The sequence below is a fragment of the Eschrichtius robustus genome, chromosome 6, assembly GCF_028021215.1.
Source record: "Eschrichtius robustus isolate mEscRob2 chromosome 6, mEscRob2.pri, whole genome shotgun sequence".
Taxonomy (NCBI): domain Eukaryota; kingdom Metazoa; phylum Chordata; class Mammalia; order Artiodactyla; family Eschrichtiidae; genus Eschrichtius; species Eschrichtius robustus.
In genome coordinates this window covers 48,282,716-48,302,007 of record NC_090829.1, presented here as the reverse complement: position 1 = coordinate 48,302,007, position 19,292 = coordinate 48,282,716, and the positions used below count along the sequence as shown (strand labels likewise).

At 42.9% G+C, this 19,292-nt stretch overlaps 1 protein-coding gene across 2 annotated transcripts in view; it reads left to right on the top strand.

Annotated features, from left to right (window-relative positions):
- The window catches only part of GOLIM4 (golgi integral membrane protein 4), a 74,617-nt gene that overhangs the window by 49,487 nt on the left and 5,838 nt on the right, over positions 1-19,292 (top strand). Inside the window, exons 6-14 of one of the 2 annotated variants that reach the window (XM_068546202.1) lie at positions 1,060-1,142; positions 1,988-2,071; positions 5,250-5,408; positions 7,619-7,951; positions 9,800-10,044; positions 10,514-10,593; positions 12,467-12,576; positions 15,270-15,437; positions 15,766-15,834. In XM_068546202.1, the coding sequence (XP_068402303.1) occupies positions 1,060-1,142; positions 1,988-2,071; positions 5,250-5,408; positions 7,619-7,951; positions 9,800-10,044; positions 10,514-10,593; positions 12,467-12,576; positions 15,270-15,437; positions 15,766-15,834 (1,331 nt within the window). Of the gene's footprint in view, positions 1-1,059; positions 1,143-1,987; positions 2,072-5,249; positions 5,409-7,618; positions 7,952-9,799; positions 10,045-10,513; positions 10,597-12,466; positions 12,577-15,269; positions 15,438-15,765; positions 15,835-19,292 lie in introns of both variants that reach the window. The other variant, XM_068546201.1, reaches the window with a different exon arrangement.

Genomic DNA, 19,292 nt, shown 5'->3' with positions numbered 1-19,292 from the left:
GGAGGCATAAAGTTCTGCCTGCAGCGAGCGGCTGCCACTCTGGGGACGGCTTGCCCGATGTAGTGCAGGTCCACACCTGCTGCTGTCCCAGCGTAATTCTTAACAGCACCCCTTTCACTCTCAACAGTATCTCCCATTGGAAATGAGTCATTATGGTCACCCAGCCACCATTTAACTTCTGCTGAGTGCTGTCTCATGAGAACCGGCCTAATGTTGCCAGAGTCTTATTAGACCCAGATTCTTGATTTTTAAATGGTGACAGCTCTTCAAACGTGGAAGACACTAAGTTTAGGCCAACACTGCAGGGGCCAAAAAAAATGTTTGTGTGTTGGATTTGGCCCAAGCACTGCCAGTTCATTGCATCCAGATACAGAAAATGTGGGAAAATTAGCAAGAGGTTGTTCCCCGAACAGTGGAGCTTGTGGTTCAGGAGGTTTTCAGACTTTACTCTGATTGCTACAGTCTCACATGGTAGCCCTGGAAAGAACTGTCCTATAGCTATTGGAGGGAGAATTTGGATCAGTCAAGAACTCAATGGTGGGAGAAAGAAAATATATTTAGAATTTTTGAGCAGATGGGGTGTCTCTCTGTCTCTTGTTTATTTCTTGAGTTGCTTTTGTAACTGAAATACCTTTTGGGGACTGTGGAAATTATTCATGCTCTGAGAAATGTGGTTTTGCTTTTTGATAGCCCTGTTTTTAATTTGTGAAGAGATCAAAATCTTAGATGACTCCTACCCATTACATTTCATTCCTAAGGGTTTGCTCCTTAACAGAAACATTTCATTTTCAGCACAGGAGTAATTAAAAATCCTTAACTTCTGCGACGTGTAGCTTGTTTAAATGTATTTAAACCACTGAACCAGATTGTATCGGGTTGTCCAGCTGAATCCATGCCACAGCCCAAAATGGTATAGGTTTTGTTGATTTGGAATATTGTACTGTCAAAGTTCAAAACAGTCCTAGAAAAAGTTATGTGAGGCTTTAGATGTGAAAATAATAGAATCAAGAGCCCAAAAGGCCCAGGGCTTTACGCATGATTTTCCTTTTTCTAAAATAGAATCCGTGTACAATTTGAGAGAAGAGAACAGACAGCTGAGGAGAGCGCATCAGGACATGCACACACAGCTGCAAGATGTCAAGGTAAAAAAAAAAAAAAAACCAAAAAACCCAGCATTTGACTGTTTAGTGTTTGCCTGCTTTACTTTGTAGAGTGACCTTAAAAGTCGTTCCCTATTTGACATGCTTTACAATGCACACTGTTATTTTGGGCTTTGCATAAACTGGACCAGGCCCAATACTTTTACCACTTCTGCATCATAAGCTAAACGATGATCTGGAAATCCCAACATTTCCATTAGTACTGAAATGATTCTTTTGCTAGATGGCTGAATCTTAATAAGCTTTTTTTTTTTGGCAATATAGAAATACCTTTAATACCTTAAGTGAAAAATAAGTACATGAAATAGAATGCAGGCTATTATGATAGCTATATACAATTATGTAGAGAAGACCGAAAGGAAACATATAAAATCGTTTGTAACTTATTTAAGGATAGTGGGATTATATATTTCCCCATCTATTTTTCAAGTATTCTGCACTACTGTTATAATGTTTTAATAATAAAAATGTTAATTCTAATATTATTAATAATATTTTTCACTTATTTCCAGTATGGCTGTAATGTTGCAGGTTTGTTAGATTAATAAGCTTTTTTATTTACAAAGGTTTATTAATAATGAGAGGTATTTTTTTGTGTGTGTTGATTTCACTGTAAGTGATTGTGATATTTGGGTAGCACGTTTTAGATTGTGGAATACTACATTAATCATAGTCTTCCCTCTACAAAGATTTTGGAACTTAACAAATACTGCAAAAACAAACAAACCGGCAAGAAAGCAGCATCTGGGTGCTCATGCCACTGTCTGCCCAAGAAGAGTTTGTCCTAGAATGTTAAAACTCAACCTGTAAAATTCTTTTCTGTGTAGCAACAGCATAAGAATTTACTCTCCAAGCATGAACAACTTGTAGTGACTTTGGAAGACCACAAGAGTGCACTAGCTGCTGCACAGGTTAGAAGGGTAGCGGCCTCTCTGGGTTCTTTTTAAGTCTGCTTAACATTTCTGAATTCCTCTTTGCGTGTAGTCTCTTAAAGGCCAGGCTTCACTGAGTTCCTTAGGACAGAGCTTTCCTGATCCTGAAGATCATGCATGCTTTCAAAACTTGATCAAGAGAATATTAAATAAACCTTTGATTTTTTTTTTTTTTTTTGCACTGGCAGTGTGGTGCATATTACTTTTTCTACCCTCCTCCAGCCCCTGCATGCAGTAGTCTAATACTTGTTTCAGTCACAGAAATTATCCCACATATGTGGTCTTTTGCCACCGTATGACCTGTATTGACGCACGCTATATGATCTGTAGGATTTTATGATGCTAGCTACCTAAATAAATTATTGTCAAGCTCTATATTTTATTCCTCCCTCCCTTGCTCCCAGCTTTACAGCCTGCACACACTGCTTTTGGGACTAGGCTTATGTGTTGTTTGGTCAAATTACAGGAAATAAGAAGAGCTCTCAAGTCAATAGAGAAGGAAAATGAGAGTCGTAAGCTTCATTTGTTCAAAGCCTAGAACAGTCCTCGGCACAAGGCAGGCCCTCAGTAGACACTTACTGAATGAACAAATACAAGTGTTGGAGAGCTCATTAAAGTAATATCACATTGAGTGTTTTACAGCTTTCTAGTCGAAGCAAAGAAATAGGAATGGCTAGTTTAGTTGCTATGTCTTCTTAATCACCGGTCTTCACTTTTCTTCTCTTGGAAGAATTAAAAGAAAAGGGCAAAGGAAAACCAACTATCTGTGCTTACCAGGAGACCATGTATTATCTTTTGTCTTTATAAAATTATTAAAAGAATCATATGCTGGGCCCTGATTCATCTCAGAGGCTGTAGCATCTGTGTCTATGGGGCCCTTTTTCAAGGCAGTCATTGATTATCTCCCTACAAAACTGTAGCTGTGTGGTAATTTTTTCCATGGGTATAAATTAAATTGACTTCAGAGGATATTATTACATTCAAAACCTTCTTTATAAAATTTTTACCAAGTATTATTATTTTCTCTGAGGCTGCTTTTCATACTGAAAAATGTGACAAACCAATTTGAATACTCTGTGTACTATAATAGCCATAAATATTAGACTAAGCAACAATGTGAAAATTCAGAAAAATATAAGTAAAATAGTTCATTTAATGACCAAAACCAGATTCTGTCGTAAGCATCCTGGGAGTATTGCCAACAAGGTTTTGCAACAGAAAAAATTTTTTTATTTAACGTACATATGATTTTCTATTTCTTTCAATAGCTTTTTGGTTCTTTTGGGTGGGGCCTCCAAGTTTCTCCTGCTCTTTTACCCCTGTATTAAAACTTTCCCCAGATCTGCTCAGAAAACAACTGCTATTTCAGGCATCTACGTCTCTCATGTAAATCATTTTATGAGATTCTGTCTTGACAACCTGATTTTTAAATGTAATAATTAAGGGCGGGAGAAAGCAGGAACAGAGTAGAATTTGAGAGTTTACAATTTATCAGGGATTATCATAATAACTTTATGTACAGAATTTTATTTACTATTCACAACCTACTGAGTTATAAAATATGGTATCTTTTTTATATCTAAATAAAGTAAGGTCAAAAGGAGTACTGTAGCTGGCCCGAAATCATTGCCCAGAACCAAGCTGGAAGCTTAGGTCATCTGGACATCAAAGTCACACTTAACTCTTCAGCTGGAATTTGTGGAGACTCCCTGTATCACAGTTACCTGGGCCTTGCTCCAGACCTACTGAATCATCATTTCTAGGGTGGGGGGGTCCAGGATCCTGCATTTTTAACATGATCCTTCCATAATTTAACATGATTCTTAATGCACACTAGTATTTGAGAACCACAGCATTACTGCCTTCAAAGGTTATGTATCTAGGAGGAGGAGAAAGAAGAAAGACTAGAATATTTATCTTATTAAAAGTATCACTGTGTGGATGTCATCTTTTTTTCTTTGACCTCCAAAGTTGGTTTGCAAATGTTTTGGTAGATTTCTGGGCTAAGGGCCACTGTTAGCCGTATGGCACGCCTCTGTTCAAATGATAAAGAAGCACTCCCCTGAGACAGATTTAGCAAGCGGACTTCTGCACCTCTGTGTGAATTAGAAAAAGGCAGAAAGGGGGTGGGAGAGCACCGTGCAGGTGCACAGCTGTGGCCGCAGGAGCACGACTCAACCAGCCTCGACTCCCGCTCTGCTGTGCACACTGAGGGCGGCGGCCCTGGCCAGCAGGCTCTTTCTTTCAGAAGAGATTTCTGGGTGCTTTGTGTTCATGTAAGTGTGTGTTTACACACACAGTATTTCTGTTTTAGGGTTACAGTGTTGGTGCATATGATGAGCTAAGTATAGTCTCTTGGTTTTCCTACTTAAAGTGTCTGATTTTTTCCGTCTTTCTAGCTTCTTGTATTAAAAATATCACATACACACACACCCTATCACATATACACACAGGTACACACATATGAGTATATGAGTATATTCTAGACCTGTGCCTTCATTAGTGCCTTTGTTGCTCTAGAAGAAAAGGGCGTTCAGAATTGAAGAATAAAAATCCAGCCTCATTTCATGCCTATGCTATTGCTTTCCAAAACTGCAGAGCACAATACAGGAAGCGTTCTGGAGAGGAAGGGACCATATGTGAGCACATATTGACTGGAAGAAGAGGATGGTCTGAGTGACTTTACATATATATTCAGTTAACTTATTTGAAGCCTATGGTTCTTTTCTGCTGAAAAGTGTTACTCAGACCATATTGGTAAAAGATAATCTGCACTTATATTTATATAATTGTGGAATTTTAAAATAGAGTTTAATGTCATAAAACTGATTGCATAGCTTTCTTACTTTTAATAATGATATTTAGACTAGAAATTTATATATAAAAATCCTGACTTAGTTTAATGTAGCATGGGAAACTAACATCTGTCTTAGATACTTTTTCTCTGTTCCCTTTAACTCTAATTTGCATGTGCTTAAAAATGGTTGAGCATGTCCAAGTAAGTATAGCTAATGCATGGAAGCAGTCTGCATATTTATCCTTTCTTGCATTTAGGTATAATATTTTTGTCTAGTCTTCCAGTGAACCGTCTATGAATGATATCCTTTTCCCTCCTCAAATTGTGCAATTTGCATCCAATTGTGCAATTTGTATGCAGACTCAAGTTGCAGAATATAAACAACTGAAAGATACTCTGAATAGGATTCCAAGCTTTCGAAAACCAGAACAAACAGAGCAGCAAAATGTTACCCAGGTGGCACATTCTCCACAAGGTGTCAGCGCAACAAGGGACAAGTTACCCGGAGAGCCTCGGGAGGTAAGAGGCATGAACTGGTCATCTGTGGTCAGGTCAAGCTGACCTGTGCTTTCCCTGTCAAGCTGTGCTTTCCCAGTCAAGCTGTTCTCAGGTGAACTGCTCTAAATATTGCCAGCTCTAACTGCAGAACAGCGGTTCTCACATTTTAGCATATATCAGAGTCCCTAGCAGGGCTGTTAAAACAAGAATAACTGGGCCCCAGCCCACAGTTTACAGTTCAGTTAATTTGGGGTGAGACCTGAGGATTTGCATTTCTAGCTGATTCGGCTGGTCTGGGGACGCACACTTTGAGAACTGCTGTTCTGTTTCCTGGAAAAGACTGAACTAGTTTTGTCTTTCTTCATGTGGGTATATTTGTCTGAAAGGAGCTGTTATGTCTGAATATTTTAGGGGTTTTTTTGGGGGGGGGATTGGGGATAGAGTGAGAAGGTTAAATGATCATGAGGATATTATATGACAATCAGCCCACTTAAGTATTAAAGCTGATAATGTATTTGAACTTGATGCTGTGCTTGGTCCATACAAAACATGTCAAAGTTTGTATTATATAGCCTTCATAAAACTACAAGAGTGTAAGTGCTAGTCACAGAATCCATTTTTTGTATTCTGTTCTTGATAAAATTAAGCCTTGTTGCTTAAGAATATCTCCCAAGTGAAACATCAAAAGCGATGTCGCCCATATGATTAATTCTTACAGAGGTGTTTTTGCAATCACACCTGTAATAAAAATGGCAAGTATGATTATCTTTCCCCCGACAAAGTCGTTTTAAACAATGAATGTTTGAGAAGACCTTCCCCAACTCACCTTCTTATCACCTTATGGGAATAATTAAGTTGAAGTGAGTGGACTTCGTTTGAATCTTCAGTCTGAGCAAAGCATTCCTTCACAGACAGATTCTGTATCCTCCTGGATGCTTGTTCTTTGTCTGGGTCTTCTGTTGCTCCTAACTTAAGAAAGCACAACCAGAGCCCTGGTGTGGAAATTGGTTCTATTCTCTATCTAAGTTTAACTACCAGTTTACTGGATTAATCTTTTAATGACTCAGACTTTTTAGTTCTTCCATCTGGGAGGTGGAGATAATAGTCATCTGCTCTAACCTTTCTCACGGGGATGTTGTGGAGATAAGTGACAGGTGTTGGAAAGCACTTAGGGCCCTTCAGAGAAATATTTCCTGTAAAGCCAGGGCAGTATCAATTCAAACTTGCCAGGTTTGCAAGGACTTGGTAAAATGTACACCTCCAAAAGCTGTCCTCAGATGTCTGAGAAAGGACTTTTTTCCTTGGCTTATTTGTTTATGTATACAATCCAGTTTCTAAGTTATGTTTCTGCTAACTTAAGAACAGGGCTTCACATTTATTTCAATTACGGGACAGCAACCTGACCAAAGAAAGTATTCTTTCTGCTAAAGAAGGTTGGTGGGAGGGAGGACAGTGACACATTTTCCTATTGATATTATACCATCTCTCTTTTGCCTCTCTTTTCTAAGTAATGAAGACCATATAGAAATCTCTGAAACTTGCAGAGAAAACTGATTTAAATCAACCAGTTTTAGAAGAGGAGTTCTCTGTAAAAAGACACATCTTTTTTTTTTTTTCTTCAGGGTTTTCTGTATTAATAATATAAAATACTCACAAAAGACTTGCTCTGGTTTACAAAGAAATACCACTTTAATACGTCAAAAATGTTTAATTATGGCACTATTATAGCCAACATGGATGTCCATTAGTAATGGCATTCTTTTTTTTATATTAGCTAACAAAAAAGCTAACTCATCCTCTATTTGATCTTATCCTTTTCTTTTCAAATAATTATTGAAAACAAAATTTACCTTGAAGAAAATTACGTAAGTATTTGATCACTTGAAGTATGAGGGTTTTTCCCTTTCTATTCTAAGGGAGAACAGGCGTTAGATTGCTTTCGAGGGTAGGGTCTACTGAGATGTGGTCACTTGTAGGCTTTACTTTTAGGTTATTTACGGTATTCTTTCCACGATGAAATTTTGCTTATGTTATCTCTATTTTGTAGGTGAGATCACACAGTGAGAAGAGTTAAGTGACTCCATTGCAGCCATACTTTTCAGTCAGGACTCTGTATTGCTAGACTCCAGGATTTTGCTTATGTTGTAACCCGGTAGACAATGGTAATAAAGAAATTCTGTCACTACTTTCGAAATAGAAGAGTGTCATTTCCAGTGATGTGCTTGGCCTAGGTGTCTCGAAACGGCCAAGTGTGGCAGAACCGTGAAGCAGTCCCTGGAAGAACGGAGGAAGCAAAACCGTACCCCCCCACCCAGAAGGAGGCAGGATCCCAGGCCCCCGCAGGACTGACCCGGCAGGAAGCGGGAGGCGGGGAACCCGAGGAGCGCCAGGTGGAGGAGGAGCACCGGAGGGCCCTGGAGGAGGAGGCAATGGAGCAGGTCGGGCGGGCGGAGCGCCTCGAGGAGGAGCACGACCCGCCGCCGGAGGAGCAGCGGGGCCGGGAGTGGACGGAACGGCGCGAACAGAAGGAGGCCAGACTCCCGCAAGGGCAGGCTCGTGCTGAGGTACGAGACCACCCAGCCAGCTGGCTGGGATGAGGGGTGCGCCGCTGTTTCTACGTGCACTTGACCCTTGAGCAAGGCAGGTTTGAACCTCACGGGTCCACTTATACCAGGATTTTTTTCAGTAGTAAATACTACAAGATCCGTGGTTGGTAGAACCTGCATGTGAGGAACCGCCCAGAGGAGCCCCTACAGGGAGGCTACGGAGGAACCCTATAAACAGGGGGCCGACTGAACGTTATGAGAAGATTCTCCACTGCACGGAGGGTCAGCGCCCCAACCTCCCACGCTGTTCAAGGGTCAGCTGTGTTAAGGGAAAAGCCCTCATGTATAACAGTCTATAAAATAAAATTGGGGTGCTCTTGCTAAATGTTACATGTACGTATTTAAATGTTCTATTGTGATGTTAGTAGCATAGCTTCCTTATCCCAGAAAGATGGTTGGGGAAAAGAGAAGGTGCTGTGCATGTGTGTACGTGTTGTCTTTGTCAAGGGTGCGCAGTGAGAGAGACTCAGGCACATCCCTTTAACAGCGTAGGAGAGTAGACGGGCACCTCGTCCCGCACCTTCCCCTCTGTGCTCGAGTCCCGTGGGCATCTTGAGGCCGAGAAGTGACTCAGTTTCTGTGATCAAGGGTACTTTTCTCCCTGTTCACTTACTGTCAAATCCTACGTTGGGTTTTGCACGCTCGCCTTCAGGGTGGTTAGCAAGTCATCAGAAAGCTGACTTAAGGACACGCCACCAGGTGAGTGTGTCTAACCAGTCTCTGCTCAGGCTCCACCACTGAGCACTCCCCTCTCACATAAGTAAGACTCAGAAAAACATCCATTATTATAAATGACACTTTAAAAGAACTGAAGGCAACCCTGAATGCAGCCAGGTGTACTTTCCTTACACAACCTCGAAGGTGATACCTGACGGTAGGCTACCTGGCCCTTAGGTGGATGCCGGTCACCTTTTATTTACAGCTCTGAAGCTTTGTTTGGCCTCAAACTTTCCAAGACTTCAAGCCGCTAGAGGCTTTGGCTGGGCAGGTGTGAAGGCCCCTGCAGGTGCACTCTTAAATTGTTGCAAACGTGGCATGAAGAAGCCTCTCTCCCAGTCTTGGGTCCTTCATAGCCTTCCTCAAAGGTAATTCCCCACTAGGTTTAATTTCCCTCAACCGTGCACCCTCTTTCCTTTGCTGAGAACTGGTGGACTTGTATTAGTTGGGGGGGTGGAGGAGGGAGCGGTAGACGGCTTAATGGAAGCAGAGTTTAAGAATTCCTGTATCAGGTTTTCCTTTAATCCGAAAGTTCTCTCTTCTTGTCCATTTTTGGTTTCTTTGAAGAGAAATGGTTCTCTGCTTTTCCACCCTAATCTGAAATTTGACTTGCTTTGGCTCCGCTTAGCCTGAGATTAGTGTCTGCATTGCTAGAGTTAATTAGCTTCCCTAGGTCTTTAGCGCTTCATGGAAAAGCCTTAGCCTCAGCCTCAGCTCACAAATCGCCCCATTTAGTCTGAGGTTATTAAGTGCCCACATATACCAGAGCCTTCTGAGCATAAATTTAATTAGGGTCGAAACATTTCTTCTGTTGCGTCCTCCTCCATTTGAGAGGGAGCAAAAATCTGCCTTAATGCCAACAAATGGAGGAGACCAGTTGCCGAAAGAAGCCAGGGGTGATTCAGAGCGTTGGGAAACAGGAGTGGAGTCCAGCCGCGGGTGGCTTTGCACCGCTATGACAGTTGACCTGACAGATAGGTGTTCATAAACCAGCCCCGCCTTCTGCGCGTGTCGCGCGAAACGGACGAAGGGAGGACCCAGGGCACCCGACAGACAGCTCTTGCTCAGCACCGACTCTCTGCTCCCCAGGTGTATCCTTCAGGCAGGCCGGTCGCCAAATTCCCGTCGCCGTACGAGGAGCGGCTGCAGCAGCAGAGGCTGGCGGCGCGGCGGGCGGAGGAGGCCCAGGAGCTGAAGGAGCGCCAGGAGGCCCCGCCCCAGCAGAGGCTGCAGGGACCCTCGCCGCAGCAGCACCGGCCCCTCGCCGCGGAGACGGCCCAGCAGAGGCAGGCTGGGCTCGCGCAGGGCCGGCCGCAGCGCGCAGAGCACACACGGTAGCCTCCTGATGGGCCTAGGCAGCCCGCCTCTGGCGTTCACAGGCAGCATAAAGACAGCTTCCTGTGTCTGTTACCCTTGAACTTGAGGGGCTCCTATTGCTCACGTAGCTGAGGCAGAACCACTACCTGAAAATTACATTCCAAACATTGAATTTTCAGAATAGTCAACATTTTTTTTCCCTGCTTAAAAATGGCAGTGTATGTCTCAAAATAACCTATGAGGTTTTGTGCTAACTTCATTTTATTTGATCATTTGAAAGGTATTTTCTCTTTTATAAGGCATGTTTTGAAAGTATATCTGGAATCTTTATTAAACCTAATTGGATAAGCTTAAGAAATATTTTTATGGCTTTTAAAAAAGTGTCGAAAAATTCACTGATAACTCTCTTTAAAGATAAATGACTTATGTCAAACGGTGCTACTTAATTTGTGTCCCTGAGGTGATGATTGTTTGTTTCCCTTGCAGGCAGCAAGCTCGTTATGATGCTGTAGATAATGATATTGTTCAGGGAGCAGAGGACCAGGGCATCCAGGAAGAGGAAGGAGGTGGTGAGCTTCTTAGATGATGAATGTTTTAATAAAACTGCTTGGTAATATATAACATCAACTCAGAGTTATATGTGTATCTGCATACATGTTTCTCCCGCTCTCTGAAAGCAGAGCGTTCCTGTGAAACCTTTTGTAAACGGAAATGGTGTAAAGCAAAGAAGCAGTTACCATAGGACACATCTTGCTAAGGGATACACAGAATAAATCGAGGTAAAGCACAGATGCTCACAGGCACAGTTCAGAGCTCTGGGGGCTGATGCTGAGCCGCTGAGTGTAGGTCCTGGGGAAGGAGCTGGACGATGCCACTCTCGCCGCTCTGCTCTGGGTGTGTACTGTCTCCACGAGACTCTCTCTCTCTCTCTCTCTCGCTGCAGAACCAACACTAGTCGCTATTTTTACTTTTCACCTTTTTCCATAAAATTGGAAATCCTCTTCCGAATTCTTTCGGTTACCCAAAACAGGTACTAATGTAGGTCTTTCGTGAAAGTGAAGTGACGTAAAACGAACTTTCAAAAAGTGGAGGATGCCTGTACGTACAGAGATTTGCGTACCATCTGTCTTTTGTTGTTGTGGGTATGCTTTTCTTAATCCTCCCAAACAGTTCACGTTGGTAGCCTAAATCACGTGAGATAGTCTGTTTGTTCCCTGACATCTTAGAGAGGAAATGGTAGTTTAAGCTTTTTGTATGCTAAATACTTATTTCCAACACATTGTCATAGGACTGTTATGCTTTGGGAAACTTCTACATTTTCTTCTTACCTTGGAGGTGTTTAGATTATTGCCTTGAAAGTTTTTCAAATTGAGTCAATAGTAGCTTTCATTTGCAGTGCGCATCTATGTGTCATTTATCAAATACCGCTTACTGTGATAATAGGACTAGACAGTAACCGTTTCCCTGGCAACACTAACACTTAGCTCTGTATCCTTTCCTAAAGAATCTAAAGGAAGGTGATTACCCAAACTCCCTCTACAGCCTGTTCTGATATTTTATAGCCCTTATAGTCAAGAAATTGTTTTCCTTATGTCCCCCCATGCAGCACTTTAAGCTTTTTTGTTCCATTATCAGTAAGACTAGAGAACCATTTGTTCTCTCTTTTATTTAATGGATCCCTTGGTGCACTTGAAACCTGATGGAAAGTTACCTGCATCTTTATTTTCTACAGGCTGAATACTCTCCCTATAGTTAACCTTTCCTCTTGCATCTTACCAAAAGAAGTTATTTGTTCCTCTCTTTGTGTGCTCTTATCTATCAATAAATTCTCTTAATTGAAATAATTTTTTTCAAAACGTAGCAAGTAAATGTGTGTGTGAGTATAAACATGCCATGCTTGTGGCATCATCATTACCGCCACCTCAGAGAACACAGGACGACTGGCTGAATTTGTTTTTTTAGCTCCACAAATGGGGTTGTTATTTCTTTCATTTCCTGAAATAGCATCAGTTTCTTCTTTCAGTGCCTTGCCGTTTTCTCTGACGTTACCAAAAATTAGTTGATAATTTTAGCGATGTCCAATTGACTGGGCTTTATTTTATCAAGAAAGTTTTGATCGTTGTTTTTGGCATAATGGGGGGAAAATGCCGCTTTTGTTGTAAACATTTGTTTTTGGAGAGTTAGAATGGTGTCACTTACCCACACTGTCTCTGTAGACACAAGGCCTTTCCACACTATCTCTGTAGACAGAAGGCCTGGGGAAAGGGCATAACTTTTCCAGAAAAGCTGAGACATACACCTTATGTTGAGCTAACCTAGCAGGAGGAGAGAGTGGGTGAAGTGGTCTATAGGAAAGCCCGCTGGTGACTTTGCTTTGCTTTGAAAGGAAGAATCCTGTCTGGTTTGTTCGGGCTGATATTAGTTCCTTTGATTTGCTAGCTTATGAGAGAGACAACCAGCACCAAGACGAGGCAGAAGAAGACCCAGAGAATGGACATGAGCTTCAAGAACAAGGGCCCCACGAAGCTGACCCAGAATCCGAGGCAGATGTAAGTGTCCTCTCTTCCGGTCTTGACACTCAGGAACTCACAAGGCAGAAAGGAAACGTGAAGGTTTACCTGACACCGTGACTCTGGCTCCAGATATGTCTGTTATTTCATCAGCACAGAAGGAAGGTGGCTTACACAATTATCTGATACGAGCAGTGTTGTTAACTGTAAACCACAGGGTGTGTGTGTGATGAGAATGGGTTAAAGGTTGCTCTGGGAAAACATCCAAGGAGGTTCCCTCTGGGGACTTTTAGATTAGTCAAATTAAAATAGAAAAGCAAAAAAGAGGGATTGAAATATGTAGTAGTTCTGAAAGATGAAAAAGAAAAAAAAAAAAGCAAGTGTGGGAGTTGGAGAGAGAACCAGAGAAAGGAGATTAACCACTATGGAGCACGTGGAACCGTCTGCTGGGGTGTGAATGTGTGTCATGTGACTCTGTAATCTCCCAACAGTCCAGTGACTATTTTAATAAATACACAGATAAGAATGTGACGTTTGAGAAATGAAAGAAAAAAATTTCCCAGACACCATGATGCTATAGAAAAATTAGAATATTAGCAGGTAGAGATATAGTAACCAGAAATGTTCTTTTTGTTTACTCAAAAAGGACCAAGACTCCCAATTCAGTTGGGTGGTCTGGGGCCGTGGCTTTGCCTGCAAATGAGTGTGTCCTTACTCTTATGTGTAGGTAGTTTTCACAGTGTAAAATCCTAGCTCTCCTGTCATCTTTTGCTAGGAAATCCACCACCATGTTCATAAAATTCAGTCTGTGCTATCCTATGGGCCCTGTCCATATTCTTCCTTGATAAACATTGAGAAGGTCTTCCTGATAGGTGCTTGAAGCCGCCCTGATGGAAACAGCTTTTGCACATAACTTGCACTGAGAGGTGGCAGAACACATTTACCCACCCGCCCCTGAATTGGCATTTCTCAGAGTATGCTCCAGGGAACCCTAGCCCTGAAATATTTTCAGGAAAGAGCAAGAGCTATAGATAGCAGGAGAGTGTGAGAAAGCCAGAGGATGTGAAAGAGAGAGCAAGAAAGCGAGCATGCAAATGTCTGAGAGCGTCCTGAGAGCGGTGAAGGGGACAGGGGAAGGGTGGGTATTCCAGTCACTGACTGTGGGAAACGCTGTGTGTTTCGATTGCTTACCTGACTGCATAATCCTTTATTGTCCTTTCATCAGTTGACTTGCTCTAGATAACACGCTGGGAAACGCTGGCCTTTCTACCATGCCTTCTCTTAATTAGAAATTATTAGCCTGCTTGTCCCTCTCTTTGTCTCATACTTTATCCATTTATTTTTAAAGTAAAAACAAACTGAGATTTAATTGATCATCTAACTATTTTTTGAACGTTAACAACCGTGCCTATTAAACCTTTTTTACCACTTGGTTAGAGTTGGAACTAATGTGTACATTTTCATGTACTTTTGCAAAAGACATCTTGTACTTTTTTTCTGAAGAAAATGTGTTACATTTTTCCTATATTTCCACACAATTTACTGATAACATACAAAAAGTGATCCATATAACAAGATTGTGGAGTAACTGGAGTTTAGTGTGAAGGTTATGATTTGTCACTCTCTATATTCCCAAGAAAAGTGTCATTTTGCTCTTGAACAAAGTACATAGCCAGGGATGTGCAGATAATACATCAGCTGAGACTGCAGTGAGCTCTTGTACACGTTCAAGGCTCTGAGGTGAATTGAAGTAGAATTTTGTGGTCTGGAGACTAAATCTCACTCTGAGGCTTCACCGTCTCTGGGAAGCATTTGCTGCTTCCGTGAAGTGTCCTATTGATGACCCTGGTGTGATCAGGGAAGCTCTTACAAGCATCGCCATTCCTGCCCGGCTCAGGCTCTAAAATCCGAATCTTTATGAGGGCATGTATTCTTTTGAAAGGTGCTTTGGGAGCATAAGTGGGACATCCAGATAATTGTAAAGTTAATAATGTGAAGGGCATTCATTGAACACCATAACAGAACTACTACTTGAGAGGTGGGGCGGGGAGGGGGAGGTATTTTTCAAAATATGTTGCCGGAGGCTGAGTTAGCCCGGTCCCTTTTCTCCTGTCTCTTGCCAGTGCAGCCTCTCTCAGCTTCACGGTAGTGTTCATTATAAAGAAATATGATCCACACTAGAACGTGATCGTCTACATGTGAATTAGCCTCCTCTTGTCTCCTCGTGGGCCCTCTTCTTGGGTCCTTTCTGGTGTGGGCTTCCTCTCTCCTCAACTGCTTTTCACTCACTTACATGTAACAGCTGGTTTTGCAAAGGATAACTCGTCTGTAAAAAAATCAGCATACCAGTGAAAGAAGTTACTATTTGCCTATCTAAATCTCTCATTTTAATTATTTCTCCTACTTGGTCCTTTGGCTTTCATTAACTGTTTTTCTTGTCATCTAGTTATGTTCATATTACTTGTGATATTAGAGTTTTGAGAACTATTTTGGAATCGCTTGCAGGAAAGAAATGCTACTTGAACTTAATTCTGATGCATCAGTCTCTGACAAATAAAGCAGAGGCTTTATCTTTCGACAGTGGTATGAATACTTGTGAGTCTTGGCAAGGATAGATCTGAACAATCTGGTGAAGGACAATTGCATTTTCTGCCAGTGTGTGGCCTTTCAAATGAAATTAGACTTGATCCTGGAATTTGAAGTGGTGGTTGCTTTTCATTAAAATTTTACAGAGGGGAGCTGTAGAGGATATAAACCCAGCAGACGACCCTAATAATCAAGGGGAGGATGAATTTGAGGAAGCCGGGCAAGTGAGGGAAGAAAACTTGCCAGATGAAAATGAAGAGCAGAAACAAAGTCACCAAAAGCAAGAGAATGCAGAAGTGGAGGAGCATTTGGTGGTAAGCGGATGCCACGATGGAGGGTGGTTTTCACTCGGGTATTTTAACAAATGCCTGGTTTTACGCAAAAGGTTAGCCATAACCTCGTGGACAGGAGGTTCACCTCTTTGGGTTTTTTTTGGGGGTCATCATGTGAAATGCCCACCCTCAGAGAGAGCGGGTGATGGGCATCCTGGGCTTTGTGTTGAGAGTGGTTAGTCATCATTTCCTGGCCACTGATGCGTTGAAAGTGTACTGTTCATGGTGGCCTGCCTGTTCTTTGTCCCAGAGGACTGGACAACCCATCTCCAGTGTTCAGTAAACTGAGCCTCCCCTTTTGTTTCAACAGATGGCAGGGAATCCAGACCAGCAGGAGGACAATGTGGATGACCAGTACCAGGAAGAGGGGGAAGAGGAGGTAGGAAGGGGGAGGGCAGGAGGCCAGACTGCTGGGGGCCTCACGCTCACCTGAAACAAACCTCGGCTGCGAGGGCTTCTGTAGAAAGGTCCAGAGAGCCGTAGGCTGGATAAGGAAGGGTGGTTTCGAGGGGAAATGGACCAAGGCCGTGGAGACATGTGGTTAGAAGATAACAAAAATGGGGTGATAAAATCTTCCTCTCTGGTTTTCCCTAGAAATTTTGAATTGGGAAGACACTTGGCCTTCCAGAAATGGCGGACTTAGGTTTATGTGATCTTTGTAAGAATTATTTCCTCCTGTCTCTTGCCCTCACAGGGAAGAAGAGCAAAGCTCTGCACACTGAGGGTCTGGACTAACCCCAGAGACTTTCCCTGTAGACACGGCCACAGTGCCTGTGTCACAGGGGCACCCCATGGTGTCTATCAGAATACACTTAACACCCCCAGACACTTAAAAAATTTTATAGCCTCTCCTTTTAGCCTCTGCCCTTCTAAGAATTTAGCATCTTAATCAAGTTTAACAAAGAAGAAAAGGAAAAATATGTAAGGAGCTCTGTTGAGTAAAATGCACTTGGGTGGAATTTCTTAACATTTCATTTTAGTTTGCTTTTTATTGTAAACCTCTGGCCTATCATTGTTAATTAGGTTTATAGAGCATCCACCTTGGTGCCACAATCATGTAATTGACTGATGAACGCTGTTGGTTGTAGCTGGTTAGTCATGGCGGGGTACTGTTTGGACCGCTGAAGCTCAGTTCTCGGGAATATGATACGGGTGAGGCCAAGGCCCCATGTTTAGTCTCTCTCTGGACCAGCAGATGGACCACCAAATTAAAGCCCTGGTTCAGAGGCACCTCTCAGCCAGGCCTCTTGCAGACGTGTGGCTCTTGACCCTAAGGGGAACAGCAGGAGAGGATGGACAAATGGCGGCCTGAACAAACCCCCCCAACCCCTGAGAGCCTGCTCAGAAGGCACGAGCTGCCACATTCACGGGCATGGTTCCCTTGACCAGGTCTGCCGTCTCATTTAGATTGCATTTATCAGCTTTTCAGAGCTGATGCTGAAATTTGTGTTTATCCCGGGAAAACAGAAAAGAACATCATCCTTTTTTTTTTTTTTTAATTAATTAATTTTATTTAGTTTATGGCTTTGTTGGGTCTTCGTTTCTGTGCGAGGGCTTTCTCTAGTTGCGGCAAGCGGGGGCCACTCTTCGTTGCGGTGCGTGGGCCTCTCACTATCGCGGCCTCTCTTGTTGCGGAGCACAGGCTCCAGACGCGCAGGCTCAGTAATTGTGGCTCACAGGCCTAGTTGCTCTGCGGCATGTGGGATCCTCCCAGACCAGGGCTCGAACCAGTGTCCCCTGCATTGGCAGGCAGATTCTCAACCACTGCGCCACCAGGGAAGCCCAAGAACATCATTCTTTGCAGCCATTGGCAACATACACCTCTAGTCACGTGCAGTCTACCTGGCTTGATCTTCTTATTCTCTCTCCTTTTTCTCATCCTGCTGTTCATCCTAACGAAGCCCCTGAGCTGTGTTATCAGAAGAGAGCGTTAGAGAACCCAGCAGCCTTGAATATTAAGACATTTGGCAAGAGAAAGATATTCATCTGGACCTCTCTTTGTAACAGGATGTCTAGACTAATATGACTTTGTTTCATTATGTCAGATGCTAGGAATCTTTGGGACATTAAAAGAGAAGAGATTGACCTTGGCTTCTTTATAAAAATTCAGAAGGGTAAACATAAAATTTTAATCAGTATTTACTGATTTTATTTTTTTTAACTTCTATATTCTATCAGTTAAGGTGGAGAGAGAAATCCCGGGATCCAAGAGGGATCAAAGATAGAAAGAAAACAAAGGCAGAGAGGTGGGAGGGAAGGAGGATGGTGACCAGGCAGAGCCTGGTGCCCGATGCCGCCGTCCCTCCTCCCTCAGGTGGGCTGACTGACTGGAGCCCTTCCCCCTCCCCCGCCCGACCCCTGGTTCCCTGCCCAGAGCTCCTAGCTGTGGCACCCCTGTCCCCACTTCCTAACCCTCGCACAGAGGCTCCAGGTCAACACGCCCTCTCATTTAGGGTGGTTGCCGTGTTAGCTCTCAGCGGAAGCCCAGCGCGCCTCTCTTATTCCCTGGGTACCTTTCCCCTCCGCCCCCTAAGCGCCCCTTGCTCAGGCTGTGTTATATTTTTCTGGTAGTTCCTGTGGTGATTAGTTATTGGATTTTCCCACCTCTTTCCATTGTTCTCAGCTCTTGCCTTGAGGAGGGAGAAGCACTTCCATATACCAGGCACGGACTAGTAACAGAGACGAAGTTCTCAGCAGACTGCAGCAAAATAAGAAAAACAAACAGGGATGCAATACGTGAGAACACATAGCGTGTTGTTTACAAGTGCTGTGTGTGTGAGCACTGAAAACCGTAAAATGCTGTGTGATTTGCATCATTCTTATCTTCCTTAAGCCTCAGAGTCTTCCACTGCCCCAGCTGACCCCTGGGATGTAAGGCCCATTGCTGCCGTGGGGTCCCCTCCCTTCCAGCCCACAATCAGCCTGACTTCTGTCACATTTGCCCCTAGGGAGGAGTTGCACCTTGCCAGGGTTATTACCTGTTCAGAGGTACAGCTCATCAGACTGATTGAGCTCTGAGAGTAGAGGACCCAAAACAAGTGTGCATTCTCCCTGCCTTCTCTTATCTGAGTGCAACAGTGTTATCCTTCTGAGACGTAAAGACGATGGCTATTAACACGCATTCATTGTTTACTGTTTGGGATCCTTAGAGTGAAAGACATTCATATGGTGTGCCCATCCTCATGTTGCTTACTTTACAGATTTTTTATATCCTTATGAGCAAACGAGACGAACTATGACATTGCCAAAAAGTACTATGTGTGCTTTAAAATTATTTAAATGTTTAAAAATATATAGAGACTAAATGACCGCTTTGAAAAACCCGAGTGCTCAGTTTCTCCCATCTAACTGAAAACAGATTGATCTGAACACTCACGTAAGAGCAGGTACAGGGTTACCTGGCTCCCTTTAGTGGTTTGTCAGCCTGTGAATCACCACATCAAGAAGCTGTCCAGATAGCAGAACCTCTCCTATTAAACATTCGCCGGCAAGCAGGGGTGTTCACCACCATAGTGGACATTGTTGGAAGGCCCTTCCATTGTCACATCCCATCCACTTCTTTGGATTCCAGGATTCTTGACTACTTAAGGTGCAGCCTTCTGGTTCCTGGCTCATCCCGTAACATCTTTGATGCATCAGAGAAAGGCGCGAATACATACGGGGACTGGGTAGCTAGCCAAAGCCCATTTCAGATTCAGAAGATCTGTTTTATCTTGTTTTGTTTTCGCTATTTATTAAACTTTGCCACATCACATAGGGACCATTTCTAAAATGCCTAAAACATTAGATTTCAGTAATGAGTAATGAGGAGCGGTGTAGGGAGATATTTAACAAAAT